This window comes from Protomyctophum parallelum (genome assembly GCF_964188405.1).
Source record: "Protomyctophum parallelum genome assembly, chromosome: 8".
NCBI classification, from domain to species: Eukaryota; Metazoa; Chordata; class Actinopteri; order Myctophiformes; family Myctophidae; genus Protomyctophum; species Protomyctophum parallelum.
In genome coordinates, this window is record NC_139703.1 from 40879965 (window position 1) to 40900351 (window position 20387).

Sequence of the window (20387 nt, forward strand, 5' to 3'; positions counted from 1 at the left end):
CAAAATAGTAAAAAAAAGGCAAAGAAGTTTAGGGATGAGGGGTTTAGCGGTGACAAAAAAGTGTTGTGGATCAAATGCTGAATAAATAATGGACCTTGATATGAAAAAGGTTGAAAACCATTTGGCCTACAGAACTATTTACCACTGATTTTAATTTCTTTCTTTCTTTCTTTCATTCAGAAAGAATCAGGTCAGTCAAACCGGTAGTGATGATGGCTTCTTCTGCCAGTGGCTCCGCCCACCGTGGTGTTAGCCACGCCCACCGTGGTGTTAGCCCCGCCCAGCGTGGTGTTAGCCCCGCCCACCGTGGTGTAAGCCCCGCCCAGCGTGGTGTAAGCCCCGCCCACCTGACACCCAAGAGGAAGACCATGAAGAAGAAGCACTTCGTTCAGCAGAAGGTCAAGGTGTTCCACAGGGCCGGTGACCCGGTGACCAGCGTGCTCATGTGGGGCGTCAACCATTCCGTAGGTGTCTGTCTGTCTGTCTGTCTGTCTGTCTGTCTGTCTGTCTGTCTGTCTGTCTGTCTGTCTGTCTGTCTGTCTGTCACGCCGCCATATCTCACAAGTATGATTGAACCCTACAAACCCTCCCGCGCACTCAGATCAGCCAACGCAGGGAAGCTGGAAGTACCTTCAGTAAAAATGCCGGGACAACAACGCTCCACACACCCCAAACTCTTCTCCCTTCTGGCTCCAAAACTATGGAATTACAATTACAGAACTGCAGCCTCACTCCAATCTAAACTAAGGAATGAACTTCCCAATACAGTCAGAACTACAGACTCACTCCCAATCTAAACTATGGAATGAATTTCCCATTGCAGTCAGAACTGCAGACTCACTCCTAATCTAAACTATGGAATGAACTTCCCATTACAGTCAGAACTACCGACTCACTCCCAATCTAAACTATGGAATGAACTTCCCATTGCAGTCAGAACTACAGACTCACTCCCAATCTAAACTATGGAATGAACTTCCCATTGCAGTCAGAACTGCAGACTCACTCCCAATCCAAACTATGGAATGAATTTCCCATTACAGTAAGAACTGCAGACTCACTCCCAATCTAAACTATGGAATTAACTTCCCCATTGCAGTCAGAACCACAGACTCACTCCCAATCTGCGTGTGCGTGCATGTGTGTGCGTGTTTGTGTGCATGCGTGTGCGTTGCCTCTCAGATAAACGACCTCAGCCAGCTGCCTGTGCCCGTCATGTTGCTTCCAGACGACTTCAAAGCCAACAGCAAGATCAAAGTCAGCCACCACCTGTTCAACAAGTAATCTGATTACATTACACCACCTGTTCTACTAGTAATCTGATTACATGACACCACCTGTTCAACAAGTAATCTGATTACATGACACCACCTGTTCAACAAGTAATCTGATTACATTACACCACCTGTTCAACAAGTAATCTGATTACATTACACCACCTGTTCAACAAGTAATCTGATTCAAACACTGTTGGTCACATTGTCTCCCATACTTCTTTATCTTTATTACTTCCACTAGGGGGCAGCATTAGCACACCTAAGGAACGCCACCCGTCCACTCTGACTCTACGATACATGTTTCCTTTCCGGTTTATTCAGGGAGGTGGGGGCTGATGGAGGGGAAAGGAACTGGTTGGAATAACGTGTTCCTTCCACGCGCTACGTCCAACCAGGGAAACTCCCCCCTGTCAGGTGTAAAGGAGCAACTTGGACACTCAGGCATGAAGGAAGCATGAGTTTAAGTCCGTTGCTCTCCCCTTGTCCCCCATATATGGGGATTAGGTTGGTGGAGGGTGTGTAGAGCCCAGGATCACATTAGATGATTGACACAGGGGTGAAACATGGGTTACAAAATCATGGGATAAAAAAAATATAAAAAAAAGGGAGGTGGGGGCTGTTGTTATGAGCACCGTGATCAGTCAGGTTAGCTCAGAGCCCTTAGCTATCATTACAACCAGTTACAACCAGTTACAACTGTCACAATGTACAGTGACGTCACTGAGGTACAGAGAGAGTACAGTATGTGTTGGTAGAATACTGTCACAATGTACAGTGAGGTACAGAGAGAGTACAGTGTGTGTTGGTAGAATACTGTCACAATGTACAGTGACGTCACTGAGGTACAGAGAGAGTACAGTGTGTGTTGGTAGAATACTGTCACAATGTACAGTGACGTCACTGAGGTACAGAGAGAGTACAGTATGTGTTGGTAGAGTACTGTCACAATGTACAGTGACATCACTGAGGTACAGAGAGAGTACAGTGTGTGTTGGTAGAGTACTGTCACAATGTACAGTGACATCACTGAGGTACAGAGAGAGTACAGTGTGTGTTGGTAGAGTACTGTCACAATGTACAGTGACGTCACTGAGGTACAGAGAGAGTACAGTGTGTGTTGGTAGAGTACTGTCACAATGTACAGTGACGTCACTGAGGTACAGAGAGAGTACAGTGTGTGTTGGTAGAATACTGTCACAATGTACAGTGACGTCACTGAGGTACAGAGAGAGTACAGTATGTGTTGGTAGAGTACTGTCACAATGTACAGTGACGTCACTGAGGTACAGAGAGAGTACAGTATGTGTTGGTAGAGTACTGTCACAATGTACAGTGACGTCACTGAGGTACAGAGAGAGTACAGTGTGTGTTGGTAGAGTACTGTCACAATGTACAGTGACGTCACTGAGGTACAGAGAGAGTACAGTGTGTGTTGGTAGAGTACTGTCACAATGTACAGTGACGTCACTGAGGTACAGAGAGAGTACAGTGTGTGTTGGTAGAATACTGTCACAATGTACAGTGAGGTACAGAGAGAGTACAGTGTGTGTTGGTAGAGTACTGTCACAATGTACAGTGACGTCACTGAGGTACAGAGAGAGTACAGTGTGTGTTGGTAGAGTACTGTCACAATGTACAGTGACGTCACTGAGGTACAGAGAGAGTACAGTGTGTGTTGGTAGAATACTGTCACAATGTACAGTGACGTCACTGAGGTACAGAGAGAGTACAGTGTGTGTTGGTAGAGTACTGTCACAATGTACAGTGACGTCACTGAGGTACAGAGAGAGTACAGTGTGTTGGTAGAATACTGTCACAATGTACAGTGACGTCACTGAGGTACAGAGAGAGTACAGTGTGTGTTGGTAGAGTACTGTCACAATGTACAGTGACGTCACTGAGGTACAGAGAGAGTACAGTGTGTGTTGGTAGAGTACTGTCACAATGTACAGTGACGTCACTGAGGTACAGAGAGAGTACAGTGTGTGTTGGTAGAATACTGTCACAATGTACAGTGACGTCACTGAGGTACAGAGAGAGTACAGTGTGTGTTGGTAGAATACTGTCACAATGTACAGTGACGTCACTGAGGTACAGAGAGAGTACAGTGTGTGTTGGTAGAATACTGTCACAATGTACAGTGACGTCACTGAGGTACAGAGAGAGTACAGTGTGTGTTGGTAGAATACTGTCACAATGTACAGTGACGTCACTGAGGTACAGAGAGAGTACAGTATGTGTTGGTAGAGTACTGCCACAATGTACAGTGACATCACTGAGGTACAGAGAGAGTACAGTGTGTTGGTAGAGTACTGTCACAATGTACAGTGACGTCACTGAGGTACAGAGAGAGTACAGTGTGTGTTGGTAGAATACTGTCACAATGTACAGTGACGTCACTGAGGTACAGAGAGAGAACAGTGTGTGTTGGTAGAGTACTGTCACAATGTACAGTGACATCACTGAGGTACAGAGAGAGTACAGTATGTGTTGGTAGAGTACTGTCACAATGTACAGTGACGTCACTGAGGTACAGAGAGAGTACAGTGTGTGTTGGTAGAATACTGTCACAATGTACAGTGACATCACTGAGGTACAGAGAGAGTACAGTGTGTGTTGGTAGAATACTGTCACAATGTACAGTGACGTCACTGAGGTACAGAGAGAGTACAGTGTGTGTTGGTAGAGTACTGTCACAATGTACAGTGACGTCACTGAGGTACAGAGAGAGAACAGTGTGTGTTGGTAGAGTACTGTCACAATGTACAGTGACGTCACTGAGGTACAGAGAGAGTACAGTATGTGTTGGTAGAGTACTGTCACAATGTACAGTGACGTCACTGAGGTACAGAGAGAGTACAGTGTGTGTTGGTAGAGTACTGTCACAATGTACAGTGACGTCACTGAGGTACAGAGAGAGTACAGTGTGTGTTGGTAGAGTACTGTCACAATGTACAGTGACGTCACTGAGGTACAGAGAGAGTACAGTGTGTGTTGGTAGAGTACTGTCACAATGTACAGTGACGTCACTGAGGTACAGAGAGAGAACAGTGTGTGTTGGTAGAGTACTGTCACAATGTACAGTGACGTCACTGAGGTACAGAGAGAGAACAGTGTGTGTTGGTAGAGTACTGTCACAATGTACAGTGACGTCACTGAGGTACAGAGAGAGTACAGTGTGTGTTGGTAGAGTACTGTCACAATGTACAGTGACGTCACTGAGGTACAGAGAGAGTACAGTATGTGTTGGTAGAGTACTGTCACAATGTACAGTGACGTCACTGAGGTACAGAGAGAGTACAGTGTGTGTTGGTAGAGTACTGTCACAATGTACAGTGACGTCACTGAGGTACAGAGAGAGTACAGTGTGTGTTGGTAGAGTACTGTCACAATGTACAGTGACGTCACTGAGGTACAGAGAGAGTACAGTGTGTGTTGGTAGAGTACTGTCACAATGTACAGTGACGTCACTGAGGTACAGAGAGAGAACAGTGTGTGTTGGTAGAGTACTGTCACAATGTACAGTGACGTCACTGAGGTACAGAGAGAGTACAGTGTGTGTTGGTAGAGTACTGTCACAATGTACAGTGACGTCACTGAGGTACAGAGAGAGTACAGTATGTGTTGGTAGAGTACTGTCACAATGTACAGTGACGTCACTGAGGTACAGAGAGAGTACAGTGTGTGTTGGTAGAGTACTGTCACAATGTACAGTGACGTCACTGAGGTACAGAGAGAGTACAGTGTGAGTTGGTAGAATACTGTCACAATGTACAGCAGTCCACAGTACAGTGGATTTCAGCCAAATCCTTTAATCCATGCAGGAATGTATAAGACTCTCTGGTATGTTTGCGAGTCCTCTACTGTGATACTGTATACCAGGGCCAGGCCCCGAGGCACCGTCCCGTCTGTAGTGGCATTGGTTTTGTCCCAAACCTTACTAAACATATATACAATACTATACAGTATTATAGTACAGGAATGTATAAGACTCTCTGGTATATTATACAGTATTACCAGGGGTGTATAACGATGTAGTAACTGCAACGAAATAAACGATTTTAATTCGAAGTCGAAGTATATCGAAATTAAAACAGCAACATTGACTATATTATGTATCGTATCGTTTTGCAATGGAAATAATCGATTGTTACAAATACTGTAATTTATGTGCATGGTATTTAGCCATTTTAAGAAGAAAAAAGAAAAAGAGGGGTTTAATTACGTAGTTTAAAATAATAATAGTTACTGTATCGATTTCAAATCATTGAATCATATCGTATCGGATGGCCATAATGAACCAGGTCCATGTATCGTATCGTCAACAATGTATCGTTGCACCCCTAAGAGGTACAGTAAACTACCATTTAAACTCTAGACGGGCCCCAAAGTTATTAATGCAGCCGCGCCCGGCAGCCAGCAAAAAGAGTTCTCAACAGTCAACAGGCCCGAAAATCAAGATCTGACCACCCCCCCATGCCAAAGCGCCAGCACTCGCCCAGCAGTCTGCTGTCACCCAGGCGGACGCGTCATGCACGTATTCATCGTATTCTTCATATTTTCAGTGAATGTATAACAGCGTGAATGCATCAATTCTCCACTCAGGGAGAACCTGCCAGGACAGTTCAAGTTCAAGGAGTACTGTCCACAGGTCTTCAGAAACCTGAGGGAGCGATTTGGAATTGAGGACCAGGATTACCAGGTATGAACGCCTATCTAGCAGACCTATACAAGCTGTGGCGCGCTATGAGCTTGTAGATCTGCTATTTTTCAATAGCTAATGCATAACGTAATGCTAACACCAAAAGAGGTTCCCGCCCCAAAATGGGTTAATTCATTTATTTGAATTATTTGGTATTTATTTGTTTGAAATCATATACTGTATACAGGCCTATACTGATTGAGATCTGAGAATGATGCAAATTCAAATTCATATATAATCTTCAAAGCCGAACGGAACTTTCCGTTCTTTATAAAGAAGGTGTGATGTTTTTTGTCAACATGATGAGAATTCATCCTCGTGATCTTAACGTGGGTGAGCCTCGTGTTTTACACACTCTCAAGAGTCTCTCTCTGTGTGTGCGTGTGTGTGTGTGTGCGTGTGCGTGTGCGTGTGTGTGTATGTGTGTGTGCCTCTCTGAATTTGCATATCTTTGTATAATAATTTGCATGTGCCAGGTGGCCGGTGGTCGGTTGTCTGCATGTGCTTTGAGAACATTAAGTTTATTTAGAGCACGCACGCACGCACGCACGCACGCACGCACGCACGCACGCACGCACGCACTCGTCTACCCCGGGTCATGTGCTCATCTGGGGGGGGAAACTGCCTCTGCTCCACTCCGCTGAGACCCTCCGAGCGCAGCTGAAACCACCGAGATCGAATTAAACAAAATATGTTTTCACCCATTTTGGGGCGGGAACCCCTTTTGCATTATGTTATGCTTTAGCTATTGAAAAATAGCAGATCTACAAGCTCATAGCGCGTGGCGTGCTACGAGCTTGTAGATCTGCTATTTTTTTTTATTATCGAAGAACGACTGACATAGAAACATAGCTTTTTCAGAAAACTGTCATTTTCAAACAGACATTTTTTTAGAATCTGATCTCAGGTCAGAATGGGTTAAATAACAGCATGATGTGTATGTAATGTTAATGTTGTTTTGGCAAGAGCATATATACCGTATTTATGGAAATAAATAAAAATGTATAAATATCCAGCACATCGCGCTTAGCTCCGGGGAGAACCAGGGGGGGGGGCTACTGTTCCAGTCCACTGGGAGAGAACTGTGTCGCAAGAGACGGAACACAACCAGTTGTCACCGCTTCCACAACTTGTTGCTCATATAAACTTGTATTTATTTCCATAAATATGCTGTTCTTGCCTAATTAATCATTCATATTACATTATACAGCCCTTATTTAACCCATTCTGACCTGAGATCAGATTCATACGAGGTTTCCACTGGACACACACTGGTCTGATTTTAATCATTCATATTACATTATACAGCCCTTATTTAAAAGGTAAATAATTGAATTGGATCTCGCTGCGTGCGGTCTGCTCGTGTCGAATGAGCTAAACTCCGCCTCCTCAAACCGCGCTGCAGTGCTCTGACTGGCTATAGAAGCAGCTTCTATGGAAGCCGCGTCCGTGCGTCCTCCAATGAGAATTGTCTATGTGTCGCCCCTCCCTCCCTCTCTGGACTACAGGTGTCTCTGACCCGCAGTGCACCAATGAGAGAGCGGGGGGACCTGCTGACGTCATGTGACCACACCCTCCTGGTGAAGACCATCTCCAGTGAGGAAGTGGCGGAGATGCACCACATCCTGAACCAGTACCATGAGGTCAGAGTTCAAAGGTCACGGGGGTCCCCTGGCATCAGTGATGTTTTTGGCAGCAAATTTCTATTTTAGTTTTAGTCGTTGTCTCTTGAATAGTTTTCACTTAGTTTTAGTCACATTTTAGTCACCTGGAATGTTCTAGTGTTTAGTCTAGTTTTAGTCGACTAAATGTCATACGATTTTAGTCGACAAAATCTACAGTTGATTTAGTCGACTACAATGTGTTTTGACAGGCCTTGATGTCGTTGTAATGACATATTTTACACTTTGGTTGCATGCTGAAAATAGCAGATATACAATCTATACAAAGTCTATAAAAAATTGTATATCTGCTATTTTCAGCATGCAACCCAGCATAATACTGGATCTCTTGTCCACTATAGTCCCTTCCTAACATTTTAGTCTAGTTTTTATTTGTTGAAATTGTCAGTATATTTAGTCTTAATTTTAGTCATCACAGATTCGTTTTTATTTAGTTTTAGTCAGTGAAAAAGTCGAACATTTTTCGTCTTAGTTTTAGTCGACGAAAACAACACTGTGGGGGTCCCTGGCATATCTCTTCAAATGGGGGGTCCGCGGGCTGAAGAACAGCTGGAGGGGTTACTTCCTATGATAGGAGCCAATCAATCATTACCAAGCCATAGAGTTATAGAGTGGCACGGTGGCACAGTTGGTAGTGCTGTCGCCTCACAGCTAGAAGGTCCTGGGTTCGATTCCCGCTGGGGACGCTGTGGGTGCTGGCGGCGTGTTTCCTCCTCCGCGTCATCAGTGCCCATACCGGTGGGGTTGGCGGGGTTGGCGAAAGGGCCTTTCTGTGTGGAGTTTGCATGTTCTCCCCGTGTCCCCTAGGGTAGGTACCCTCACATGTTCTCCCCGTGTCCCCTAGGGTAGGTACCCTCACATGTTCTCCCCGTGTCCCCTAGGGTAGGTACCCTCACAAAAAACATGCAGTAATCCTGGTCACTAAACTGCCTCCCCCTGGCCAGCCGGGGCGCCTGATGGAGGGGAAAGGAACTGGTTGGAATAACGTGTTCCTTCCACGCGCTACGTCCAACCAGGGAAACTCCCCCCTGTCAGGTGTAAAGGAGCAACTTGGACACTCAGGCATGAAGTCTGGGCTTTACGCTCTCTGTGAGAGAACCCACCCCACGCTGAGCGTCTGGGCTTTACGCTCTGTGAGAGAACCCACCACACGCTGAGCGTCTGGGCTTTACGCTCTGTGAGAGAACCCACCACACGCTGAGCGTCTGGGCTTTACGCTCTGTGAGAGAACCCACCACACGCTGAGCGTCTGGGCTTTACGCTCCCTGAGAGAACCCACCACACGCTGAGCGTCTGGGCTTTACGCTCCCTGAGAGAACCCACCACACGCTGAGCGTCTGGGCTTTACGCTCTGTGAGAGAACCGACCACACGCTGAGCGTCTGGGCTTTACGCTCTGTGAGAGAACCCACCACACGCTGAGCGTCTGGGCTTTACGCTCTGTGAGAGAACCCACCACACGCTGAGGGTCTGGGCTTTACGCTCTGTGAGAGAACCCACCACACGCTGAGGGTCTGGGCTTTACGCTCTGTGAGAGAACCCACCCCACGCTGAGCGTCTGGGCTTTACGCTCTGTGAGAGAACCCACCCCACGCTGAGCGTCTGGGCCTAACGCTCCCTGAGAGAACCCACCACAAGCTGAGCGTCTGGGCTTTACGCTCTCTGTGAGAGAACCCACCCCACGCTGAGCGTCTGGGCCTAACGCTCCCTGAGAGAACCCACCACACGCTGAGCGTCTGGGCTTTACGCTCTGTGAGAGAACCCACCACACGCTGAGCGTCTGGGCTTTACGCTCTGTGAGAGAACCCACCACACGCTGAGCGTCTGGGCTTTACGCTCCCTGAGAGAACCCACCACACGCTGAGCGTCTGGGCTTTACGCTCTCTGTGAGAGAACCGACCACACGCTGAGTGTCTGGGCCTAACGCTCCCTGAGAGAACCGACCACACGCTGAGCGTCTGGGCTTTACGCTCTGTGAGAGAACCGACCACACGTTGAGCGTCTGGGCTTTACGCTCTCTGAGAGAACCCACCACACGCTGAGTGTCTGGGCCTAACGCTCCCTGAGAGAACCGACCACACGACTCTGGGGAGCAGGAGAGAAAATGACACACTGAATATGTAGACCTCTGTTGGCACGAAGGAACCACAAGGTGGCAGAAGAACTCAGATTTAGACCTGAGGACAATAATTCTAAAATATGTTTTCTAAATCATGACAGTTTTCAGACAAAACAAAAACGATGTTTCTATGTCAGTGCAGGTTCTCAAACTATTTCATGTTAAAAAAAACTGTGAAAGCATAATATAAATGATTTGCGCCACATTTTCTCAATTAAAAAAAAAATAGCAGATCTACAAGCTCGTAGCGCGGCACTCTGTGCAGCAGATCTACAAGCTGCACAACGCCTCGAAATGCAGTTTTTGATTACCTTTGATACAGTAATGGTCTCCCCCCCCACCCCCCATATAATTTCAGGAATTTAAAGTCATTATATTGTCACTATATAATAATAATAATAATAATAATAATAATAATAATAATAATAATAAAACTTTATTTGTATAGCACCTTTCATGACATGAAATGCAGCTCAAAGTGCTTTATAGAACAGTGGAGGAAAAAAAGAAAAGCAAGGCAACGACATTAAAAAACAAGCAGTAATGCAATACAGTGAGTGATGAATAACAAAAAAATAAAAGATCAATTAAAAGCAATGTTGTAGAAGTGGGTCTATAAGCATCTATAGTGAAGTCAAATTGAAGTCTAATATTAGGTGGACGTTTCGGGCCCTTTAGACCGTCATGAAGGTCTAAAGGGACCCAAACGTTCACCTACTGTAACAATTAAAGAGCAACATTTTGGTGTCTTTGGTGTCAAAGTGTCTTTGTCTTTTAACCCATTCTGACCTGAGATCAGATTCATACGAGGTTTCCACTGGACACACACTGGTCTGATTAACACGATATGCTCTATTGCCCTATGCACCTGTCCTGTCACACCAGCCTTCTGAGGTGTGCATCGGCCTTTTGCGATAATGCCACGCAGTTAGTTTGAAATATGTCTTCTTCGCCTGCAGTGTATTTTTTGGTTTCTCATGTTGTTATTGTTTTGGTGGGGGTTGAGAAGCAGTGATGCAGAGAAGAGTCCTGGGCAGTGTGAGGGAGGGAGGGGAGGGGGGCTGTTCTGTGTTTCAGACTCAGACTGACGTACGTCTGGCCATCTGGTCCTCCCAGCAGAGTCCAGACGGGCGGCGGGCCGGGCCAGCCTGGGCTGGCATGCAGAAACATCTCTGCTCACAGATAGTGAGCGGCCCCGGCTAACTGGGGATCACAGTCATATCAGTGGGAGAGATATTGTTGTGTTATTGACTGTGGGGTTCATGTGGTTTGCGGCGTGCGTGTGTGCATGGACGCGACACACGTGTGCGTGTGTGTGTGCGCGCGTGCGTTTGTGTGTGTGTGTGTGTGTGTGTGTGTGTGTGTGTGTGTGTGTGTGTGTGTGTGTGTTCAACTTCTAACCAGGTGTTTAGTAATGTTTGGCTGCACTGGGATCAGTTGGTTAAACAAGTTGACATTAAGGTTCTATAGGAGTTGTCTTGTTGTACTGCACTGGGGTCAGTTGGTTAAACAAGTGGACATTAAGGATCTGTAAGAGTTGTCTTGTACTGCAATGGGATCAGTTTGTTGAATTGATTTTAAATTTTTTGAGTGGTGCAACTGGCTGGCTGTGTCCGAGCACGAAAATAGCATTTGGTTTGTTTTCACAACAAAGTGCACTGTAACACAAACACATATTAACTGTTTATATGATGAGTTTGGGTGTGACAGTACAGTACAGTACAGTACAGTACAGTACAGTACAGTACAGGGACCCCCTGGGGACCCCCACACAGTAACTCTGTCATTTTTCAACCGTTTCGGACGTGGGGCAGCTCGCCAGAACCGGGCTGGCACTTCATGTGGAAGTTCTGGGGACCCCCCAGGGACCCCCACACGGAGTTGCATCACTCAGTTCAGTAGATTTTTGTGAAATATGTTTTAGATTAGATGGAATCATGGAAACATAACTGTTGATAAAAAAGTAAAGGGCTAAAGTAATTGTCCGACTAAAACTAGACTAAATTGTCAGACTAAAACTAGACTAAATTGTCAGACTAAAACTAGACTAAAATGCCAATAGTTTTTGTTGACTAAAACTGAACAAATAAATTCACGGTTTCTTGGACTAAGATAAAGACTAAAATTCTTGACTTTTAGTCGACTAAAACTAGACTAAATAAAAAAGCATGAGTTTGACTAAATATGATAAAAACTAACAACGGTGATTGAAACTGGACTAAGACTGAGACTAAATTAAAAAATAGCCGACAAAAACAACATTGACATTGTGACGGTTTACGGCCTGTGCTTTGCAGCACATTGTGACGGTTTGCGGCCTGTGTTTTGCAGCACATTGTGACGGTTTGCGGCCTGTGTTTTGCAGCACATTGTGATGGTTTGCGGCCTGTGTTTTGCAGCACATTGTGACGTGCCACGGCAGCACGCTGCTGCCTCAGTTCCTGGCCATGTACAGAGTGACGGTGGACGGCGAGGACAGCTACCTGGTGGTCATGAGGAACATGTTCAGCCACAGACTGACCGTCCACAGGAAGTACGACCTTAAGGTACACAGGAAGTACGAACCTCAAGGTACACAGGAAGTACGAACCTCAAGGTACACAGGAAGTACGAACCTCAAGGTAAACAGGAAGTACGAACCTCAAGGTAAACAGGAAGTACGAACCTCAAGGTACACAGGAAGTACGAACCTCAAGGTACACAGGAAGTACGAACCTCAAGGTACACAGGAAGTACGAACCTCAAGGTAAACAGGAAGTACGAACCTCAAGGTACACAGGAAGTACGAACCTCAAGGTACACAGGAAGTACGAACCTCAAGGTAAACAGGAAGTACGACCTTAAGGTAAACAGGAAGTACGAACCTCAAGGTAAACAGGAAGTACGAACCTCAAGGTACACAGGAAGTGTGTCTCTGTCGCTCTGCTCAATCTGACCCAGTCTATGATCTGACCTCAGCGATATCTGATATTTTTTAGGGGCGCGAGCCCCTCCTATTTTGAGCTATAGTGTAGATCTTTGTTGTCTTTGTACAGTGACATATTGAAATGTTGTCATTATTACACAGGGCTCCTTGGTGTCACGTGAAGCAAGTTTCAAAGAGAAGGTGAGAATGTTTTCAGTTGTTGGTTTTATGTTGTTTTTAAATAACTTTTACACGTGTGTAGTATTAGTGCTACAGGCTACAGGATACAGGCCTGTGCAATAGTGACTCTCTCTGTGAGGGAAACTGGGCTACAGGCCTGTGTTATAGAGCGTCGCAGTCCCTCCCCCTTTCAGAACGACGAGTGGCCCAGGACATGAATCCCAATGCATTTTTCCCCATAGGCTTTTCTTAAAGTATTTATTTAAAGACGGTTACGCCGCGGACAAAGCCAACTCGGATCGTGACAAATCATGACAATGAACACAATGTTTTGGGGCCGATCAAATAATTTATAAGAAGAAAAACAAAACAAATAGTGTTGTCTATCCTGCCTTTATTTTCTTCTTTCTAATGATTTGATCGGCCCAAAATATTGTGTTGATTGTCATGATTTGTCACGATCCGAGTTGGCTTTGTCCGCGGCGTAACCGTCTTTAAATAAATACTTTAAGAAAAGCCTATGGGCAAAATGCATTGGGATTCATTTCCTGGGCCACTCGTCGTTCTGAAAGGGGGAGGGACTGCGACGCTCCATTGTGACTCTCTCTGTGTGAGGGAAACTGAACGACTATAGAGCACCGAAGTCTGACGTCACTTTCAGTAGAGGGCGTCAGTCCCCAGGTTCATGTATTTGTTTAGTTGCATTGAAATCCCCATTGAGGCGATTTTAGATCGCCTCATATAACAACTGTGTTTGAAAAATAAACATGTCACCCCGGCCGCTTCACTCATATGGATATGAAGAATTAACTGACTGAGAGAAAACGCTAATGTTACTGCTACTGAATTAGTTACATTTTCGCTAGAAGCAGACTGTATCATATGAGTGTCGACTGACTGTTGCAAACGATACAGAGACACCTCCCTGACAATAACGCCGAGACAGCTTGTTTATTCTTGGACCACAACGCTTATAGTAGACGATATTAAGATCACCCCATGTTATTCTCCATAGAGAAATTACTTCCGCGAACCAGGGGAATCGTCGGGATGAGCGAGTTACGTCAGGACTTCGGTGCTCTATTAACTGATTTATAGTCTTTCGGTTAGGCTTCAACTCCTTCAACGCCCCGGTTAAAAAGTCGAAGCCGATCAAATTCAATTTGGTTAATAATGGTCTAAACCTCAGATCAGATGCTTGGCTGCTACGGTGTGTAGTACCAGCAATCAAATCCGAGGGGGGGGGCAAAAAATTTCTCGCTTTCTTTGGCTGGTGGTCACAGAAAGACCTTCAGGGTAAAGGGTTGCCATGTTGTGTGTTTCAGGGTAAAGGGTTGCCATGTTGTGTTTTTCAGGGTAAAGGGTTGCCATGTTGTGTGTTTCAGGGTAAAGAGTTGCCCACGTACAAAGACGTGGATTTCAGGAATAAGATGCAAAAGATTTATGTAAATGAGGAGAGAGCGAGACTGATGGAGAAGCTCAACAGAGACGTAGAGGTGAGGACGTGTGTGTGTGTGTGCGTGCGTGCATGTGGGTGTCTATTCATTCGAAAACATTTCCATTTACAGTTTCGCATCTGAAATGTTTTAGTTTGAGTCTAGTTTGAGTTATCAGTATGTGTACTTCTTCAGAGTGAAATTAAAACTGGTATTCTAATTAGCCCTTTGTTAAACCCTACCCAAAAAAGCGTCCAATGCCAATGCAAATAGTTTAGCAACTGTTGCTAAGGATGACAAGCTTCCGTCACCTCTTAGCTGTCAATGCTATTTTGCATGGCTGTGTTGTTGAACACACACACACACACAGCTTAACGTCATGGCTGTGTTGTTGAACACACACACACACACACACACACACACACACACACACACACACACACACACACACACACACACACACACACACACACACACACACACACACACACACACACACACACAGCTTAACGTCATGGCTGTGTTGTTGAACACACACACACACACACACACACACACACACACACACACACACACACAGCTTAACGTCATGGCTGTGTTGTTGTCGAACACACACACAGCTTAACGTCATGGCTGTGTTGTTGAACACACACACAGCTTAACGTCATGGCTGTGTTGTTGAACACACACACAGCTTAACGTCATGGCTGTGTTGTTGAACACACACACACAGCTTAACGTCATGGCTGTGTTGTTGAACACACACCTTAACATCATGGCTGTGTTGTTGAACACACACACACACACACACACACACAGCTTAACGTCATGGCTGTGTTGTTGAACACACAGCTTAACGTCATGGCTGTGTTGTTGAACACACACACAGCTTAACGTCATGGCTGTGTTGTTGAACAAACACACAGCTTAACGTCATGGCTGTGTTGTTGAACACACACACACAGCTTAACGTCATGGCTGTCTTGTTGAACACACACACAGCTTAACGTCATGGCTGTGTTGTTGAACACACAGCTTAACGTCATGGCTGTGTTGTTGAACACACACAACTTAACGTCATGGCTGTGTTGTTGAACACACACACAGCTTAACGTCATGGCTGTGTTGTTGAACACACACACACAGCTTAACGTCATGGCTGTGTTGTTGAACACACACACAGCTTAACGTCATGGCTGTGTTGTTGAACACACACACAGCTTAACGTCATGGCTGTGTTGTTGAACACACAGCTTAACGTCATGGCTGTGTTGTTGAACACACACACAGCTTAACGTCATGGCTGTGTTGTTGTTGAACATATTAGTGTACGTTTGGGGGTCCTTAATTGAAGTTTGGGAACCACTGGACTAGATTCATTAAAACCTTTTCAGTTCCTGGTGCGCATGAGGATCATGGACTACAGTTTGCTGTTGGGGATCCATGACGTGGAGAGGGCCGAGGAGGAGGAGCTAGAGGAGGGGGAGGAGCTAGAGGACGAGGAGGCGGAGTCATCCTCCCACGAGGAAGAAGAGGAGCCAGAGGCCCCTCACCCCGCCCCCTGTGGCTCCTCCCCCGACGGCATCGCCGGCTACATGAACTCCTTCAAGCCCATGGGCGCCGGGGAGTTCGACCCCTACGTGGATGTGTACGCCATCCAGAGTGACGTAGGTGAGTCTGTGTACGCTATCCAGAGTGACGTATAGGTGAGTCTGTGTACACCATCCATAGTGACGTATAGGTGAGTCTGTGTACACCATCCACAGTGACGTAGGTGAGTCTGTGTACGCTATCCAGAGTGACGTATAGGTGAGTCTGTGTACACCATCCAGAGTGACGTAGGTGAGTCTGTGTACACCATCCACAGTGACGGAGGTGAGTGCAAATGTAGAGAATGTGGTTCTCAATTATTTTTTATCTACGAGAGTTCTCGTAGATGAAGCTTCATATAAAAATATGAAACGGTTTAGCTGAGAATCTACTTTTATCACTGGCCCGGTTGCTAGGCAACGCATTGCATCCCATGATAATTATAGTCCCATTAAACTTATGATTTTCTTTGGCTCTTTTCTCTGAATAAATATGGCCCTGTCCGTGCAGGCGATGATCATCCATCCGAGGTTCGGATCAGATTTGTGATTCTTTGTCGCATAGCATTTGATCTCTGCCCCCTGTAGGCGCGCCCCAGAGGGAGGTGTACGTCATGGGTCTGATCGACTTTGACCTTTGATCTCTGCCCCCTGTATGCGCGCCCCAGAGGGAGGTGTACGTCATGGGTCTGATCGACTTTGACCTTTGATCTCTGCCCCCTGTATGCGCGCCCCAGAGGGAGGTGTACGTCATGGGTCTGATCGACCTTTGATCTCTGCCCCCTGTAGGCGCGCCCCAGAGGGAGGTGTACGTCATGGGTCTGATCGACCTTTGACCTTTGATCTCTGCCCCCTGTAGGCGCGCCCCAGAGGGAGGTGTACGTCATGGGTCTGATCGACCTTTGACCTTTGATCTCTGCCCCCTGTAGGCGCGCCCCAGAGGGAGGTGTACGTCATGGGTCTGATCGACCTTTGACCTTTGATCTCTGCCCCCTGTAGGCGCGCCCCAGAGGGAGGTGTACGTCATGGGTCTGATCGACCTTTGACCTTTGATCTCTGCCCCCTGTAGGCGCGCCCTAGAGGGAGGTGTACGTCATGGGTCTGATCGACCTTTGACCTTTGATCTCTGCCCCCTGTAGGCGCGCCCCCAGAGGCAGGTGTACGTCATGGGTCTGATCGACCTTTGACCTCTGCCCCCTGTAGGCGCGCCCCAGAGGGAGGTGTACGTCATGGGTCTGATCGACCTTTGACCTTTGATCTCTGCCCCCTGTAGGCGCGCCCCCAGAGGCAGGTGTACGTCATGGGTCTGATCGACCTTTGACCTCTGCCCCCTGTAGGCGCGCCCCAGAGGGAGGTGTACTTCATGGGTCTGATCGACCTTTGACCTCTGCCCCCTGTAGGCGCGCCCCAGAGGGAGGTGTACTTCATGGGTCTGATCGACGTGCTGACGCAGTACGACACCAAGAAGAAAGCAGCTCACGCTGCCAAGACCGTCAAACATGGAGTGAGTTCTGTACTGAAACAAGACCGTCAAACATGTGAGTTAGTTCTGTACTGAAACAAGACCGTCAAACATGTGAGTTAGTTCTGTAATGAAACAAGACCGTCAAACATGGAGTGAGTTCTGTACTGAAACAAGACCGTCAAACATGGAGTGAGTTCTGTACTGAAACAAGACCGTCAAACATGGAGTAAGTTCTGTAGTGAAACAAGACCGTCAAACATGGAGTGAGTTCTGTACTGAAACAAGACCGTCAAACATGGAGTAAGTTCTGTAGTGAAACAAGACCGTCAAACATGTGAGTTAGTTCTGTACTGAAACAAGACCGTCAAACATGGAGACCGTCTGGTTGGAATAACGTGTTCCTTCCACGCGTTACGTCTGGCCGGGGAAACTCCCCCCCCCCCCCCCCTGTCAGGTGAAAAGAAGCAGCTTGGACTCCTCATGCATTGAAGGAAGCATGAGGTCAGACCGCTGCCCCCCCCCCCCCCCCCCCCCCAGGTTGGCAAAGGAAGTGTATAGCGCCCAGGAAAAAAACTTGAGACCTAACTCTTAAAGGGACACTTCACCCTTTTTGCAAAGAAATATATATGTTAATGGCGTTTAGAAGCTTTAGAACACTTTCCTGGGGGGTATTTATGTGTGTAATATGTGGTTTTAGCTATTTTAGATTGTAGCAGTGTCTCTGATGTCATGGACACTGGGCTCACTTCCTTCCTGGACTACATGTTGTCTCAGTAAGACAGCTCTCCCCCTATCCACAATGAGGAGCAGTGCACCAAAGACGTATGGGAATTGTAGTCCAGGAAGGTAGTGAGACCAGTGTCCATGACATCAGAGACACTACAATCTAAAATAGATAAAACCACATATTACACACATAAAGACCTCCAGGAAAGTGCTCTAAAGCTTCTAAACGTCATTAACATATTCTTTTTTGCAAAAAGGGTGAAGTGTCCCTTTAAAGCTGTGAGTTCAACCACTGTGTTTCTCCTCCCATCATGCATTGCAGGCCGGAGCCGAGATCTCCACGGTCCACCCGGAGCAGTACGCCAAACGCTTCCTCGACTTCATCGCCAACATCTTCGCCTAAAGTTCCACGAGAGTATATGCACGACGAAGGGGACACCCCCCCCCCCCCTCATCTAGAGTGACCACGCCCCCCTCATCTAGACTGACCACGCCCCCCTCATCTAGACTGGACACGCCCCCCTCATCTAGACTGGACACGCCCCCCTCATCTAGACTGGACACGCCCCCCTCATCTAGACTGACCACACCCCCTCATCTAGTTCTACGGGACAATACCTTAGAGAATAGAGACGGCACCCGGAGGAAACCCTGAGGCGAAATGGACATAGTGGCCGAATTTGGTATTGCAGCTCGAGCCAGCGCTGGTCCGTTGACTATCATTGTGCACGTTCATGTGTTTTGGGCCATGACACGTGAACGAATGTTTCATACGTGAACGCGCACAAACGGCACAATGATATAGTCAACGGCAGCGCGTTCATGTGTTTGGGGCCAATCCATCCCAGAATGCACTCTGTTCCTGTACACGGAAGGAGGAGTGAAATCGCCTCATGCGCTTTTGAGCAACTTAATGCAAGTGGATGGGAGGAGAACTCGGGTGTCTTCTCTATTCATATATGCTCTAAGGACTGGACACGCCCCCCTCATCTAGTTCTACGGGACAGTACCTTAGAGTATACAGTATATGAATAGAGAAGACACCCGAGATCTCCTTCCATCCATTGAAAACAAGCGCTTCCAAACTCTGACACTTAGAACATCAATCACCTACAGTGTGTGCCCTGCACGGAGAACGAGGTGTCTCATAACCAGAGCCGGACTAACAATGGAACTAGGTGGAGCTTAAGCGCCAGGGCCCGAAGCTTGCAGGGCCTGGTACGAGACTATAGGTACAGCTGTTGCTTCTTTCGAAAAATATAACGCAACATAAGAACCCCCGCTAGTGTTTTTGGTCTTCTCGTCTGACAGTTTCTGTAGCAGTTTTCGGGAGGGGGGGGGGAAGTCTGTTTGGGGGGGTTCCCGACGGCTGCGTGTCGCTTCCTCCTCTGACAGAGGGGAAGCGAGTAAGCGACGCCGTCAGTAGCCCCCTCACTCAGGAAGGCCCCCCTCACTCAGACCGACCAAAGTGTGTTGTTGCGACAATAACATACAGCCTATGTAAGAGGAATATAAACAAGACCTTGGCGCAAAACTTCATATTTACCCTGCTCTAATACAACAAAAGTGTGTTCTTACATCCTCCATTTCACGATTCCAGCACTCGTGAGTAAATTAATTTAATTGCTATTATGAAAGTTTTCAGTGACGTTGGACCCACAGGTTGCATTGTCGTCAATAATTAATCTGTCTTTAAAACGTCCTAATATTAATATAGCAATATTGGCATTGTCTGTTGGTGCACACATGTTATATGGACCATGTAACAACATGGTCAACAGCACTGTTTGCAAATGTAGCTACATTTGTTGGCCACAAAGACAATTTAGACAAAACATGCTGCTGCCTGCTAATGGAGCTTGTATAGGCTAATTAATTTTCGGGGAAATTGCAGATAGTTTAGCAGAGACTAGCCCTGGAACATGACTGCCATGATGATTATCATGACAGTCATGCAGTAACTTTGCCCTGTTTTTTGCGCTCGCTGCATTTACAAGATTTCCGTATATATAAACATTCAGATTTCAAATATAAAGTACTCACAAAGTGTCCCACGGGTGTTAGTTAGTAGCAGCGCCAGCGATTAGAATTGCTGCGTCCCGCGTTGTTTAATAAAAAGCATTTTTGTCCGAGCTCCCCGGCTACTTTTTTCAAACGGGGTTCGTTTGGGTTTTCCACAGTTGCACACCGGGAGCGCACTCGCCTATTAGTCTGTATTGGCAGGGCGGTCAGCGTACCTATATCGAACACACCGAGTGCCACCCTCCTCCCGACCGAGGCGCGTAGTTGAAAGCCAATGGCAAAATA

The 20387-nt window shown here is 46.6% G+C and overlaps 1 protein-coding gene and 1 long non-coding RNA gene across 2 annotated transcripts in view; one reads left to right on the forward strand and one right to left on the reverse strand.

The window, feature by feature from the left end:
* Positions 1-20387, reverse strand: part of LOC310863116 — a 367874-nt gene that overhangs the window by 158327 nt on the left and 189160 nt on the right. The window lies entirely within an intron of this gene.
* On the forward strand, positions 213-18483 carry LOC310863732 (phosphatidylinositol 5-phosphate 4-kinase type-2 gamma-like; the record flags this gene model as incomplete). Its single annotated transcript, XM_083772227.1, has 10 exons — positions 213-464; positions 1183-1280; positions 5883-5979; positions 7488-7622; positions 12179-12325; positions 12847-12885; positions 14250-14360; positions 15695-15971; positions 17290-17393; positions 18403-18483. 10 exons carry the CDS (start codon positions 213-215, stop codon positions 18481-18483), a joined length of 1341 nt encoding a protein of 446 aa, XP_083628353.1.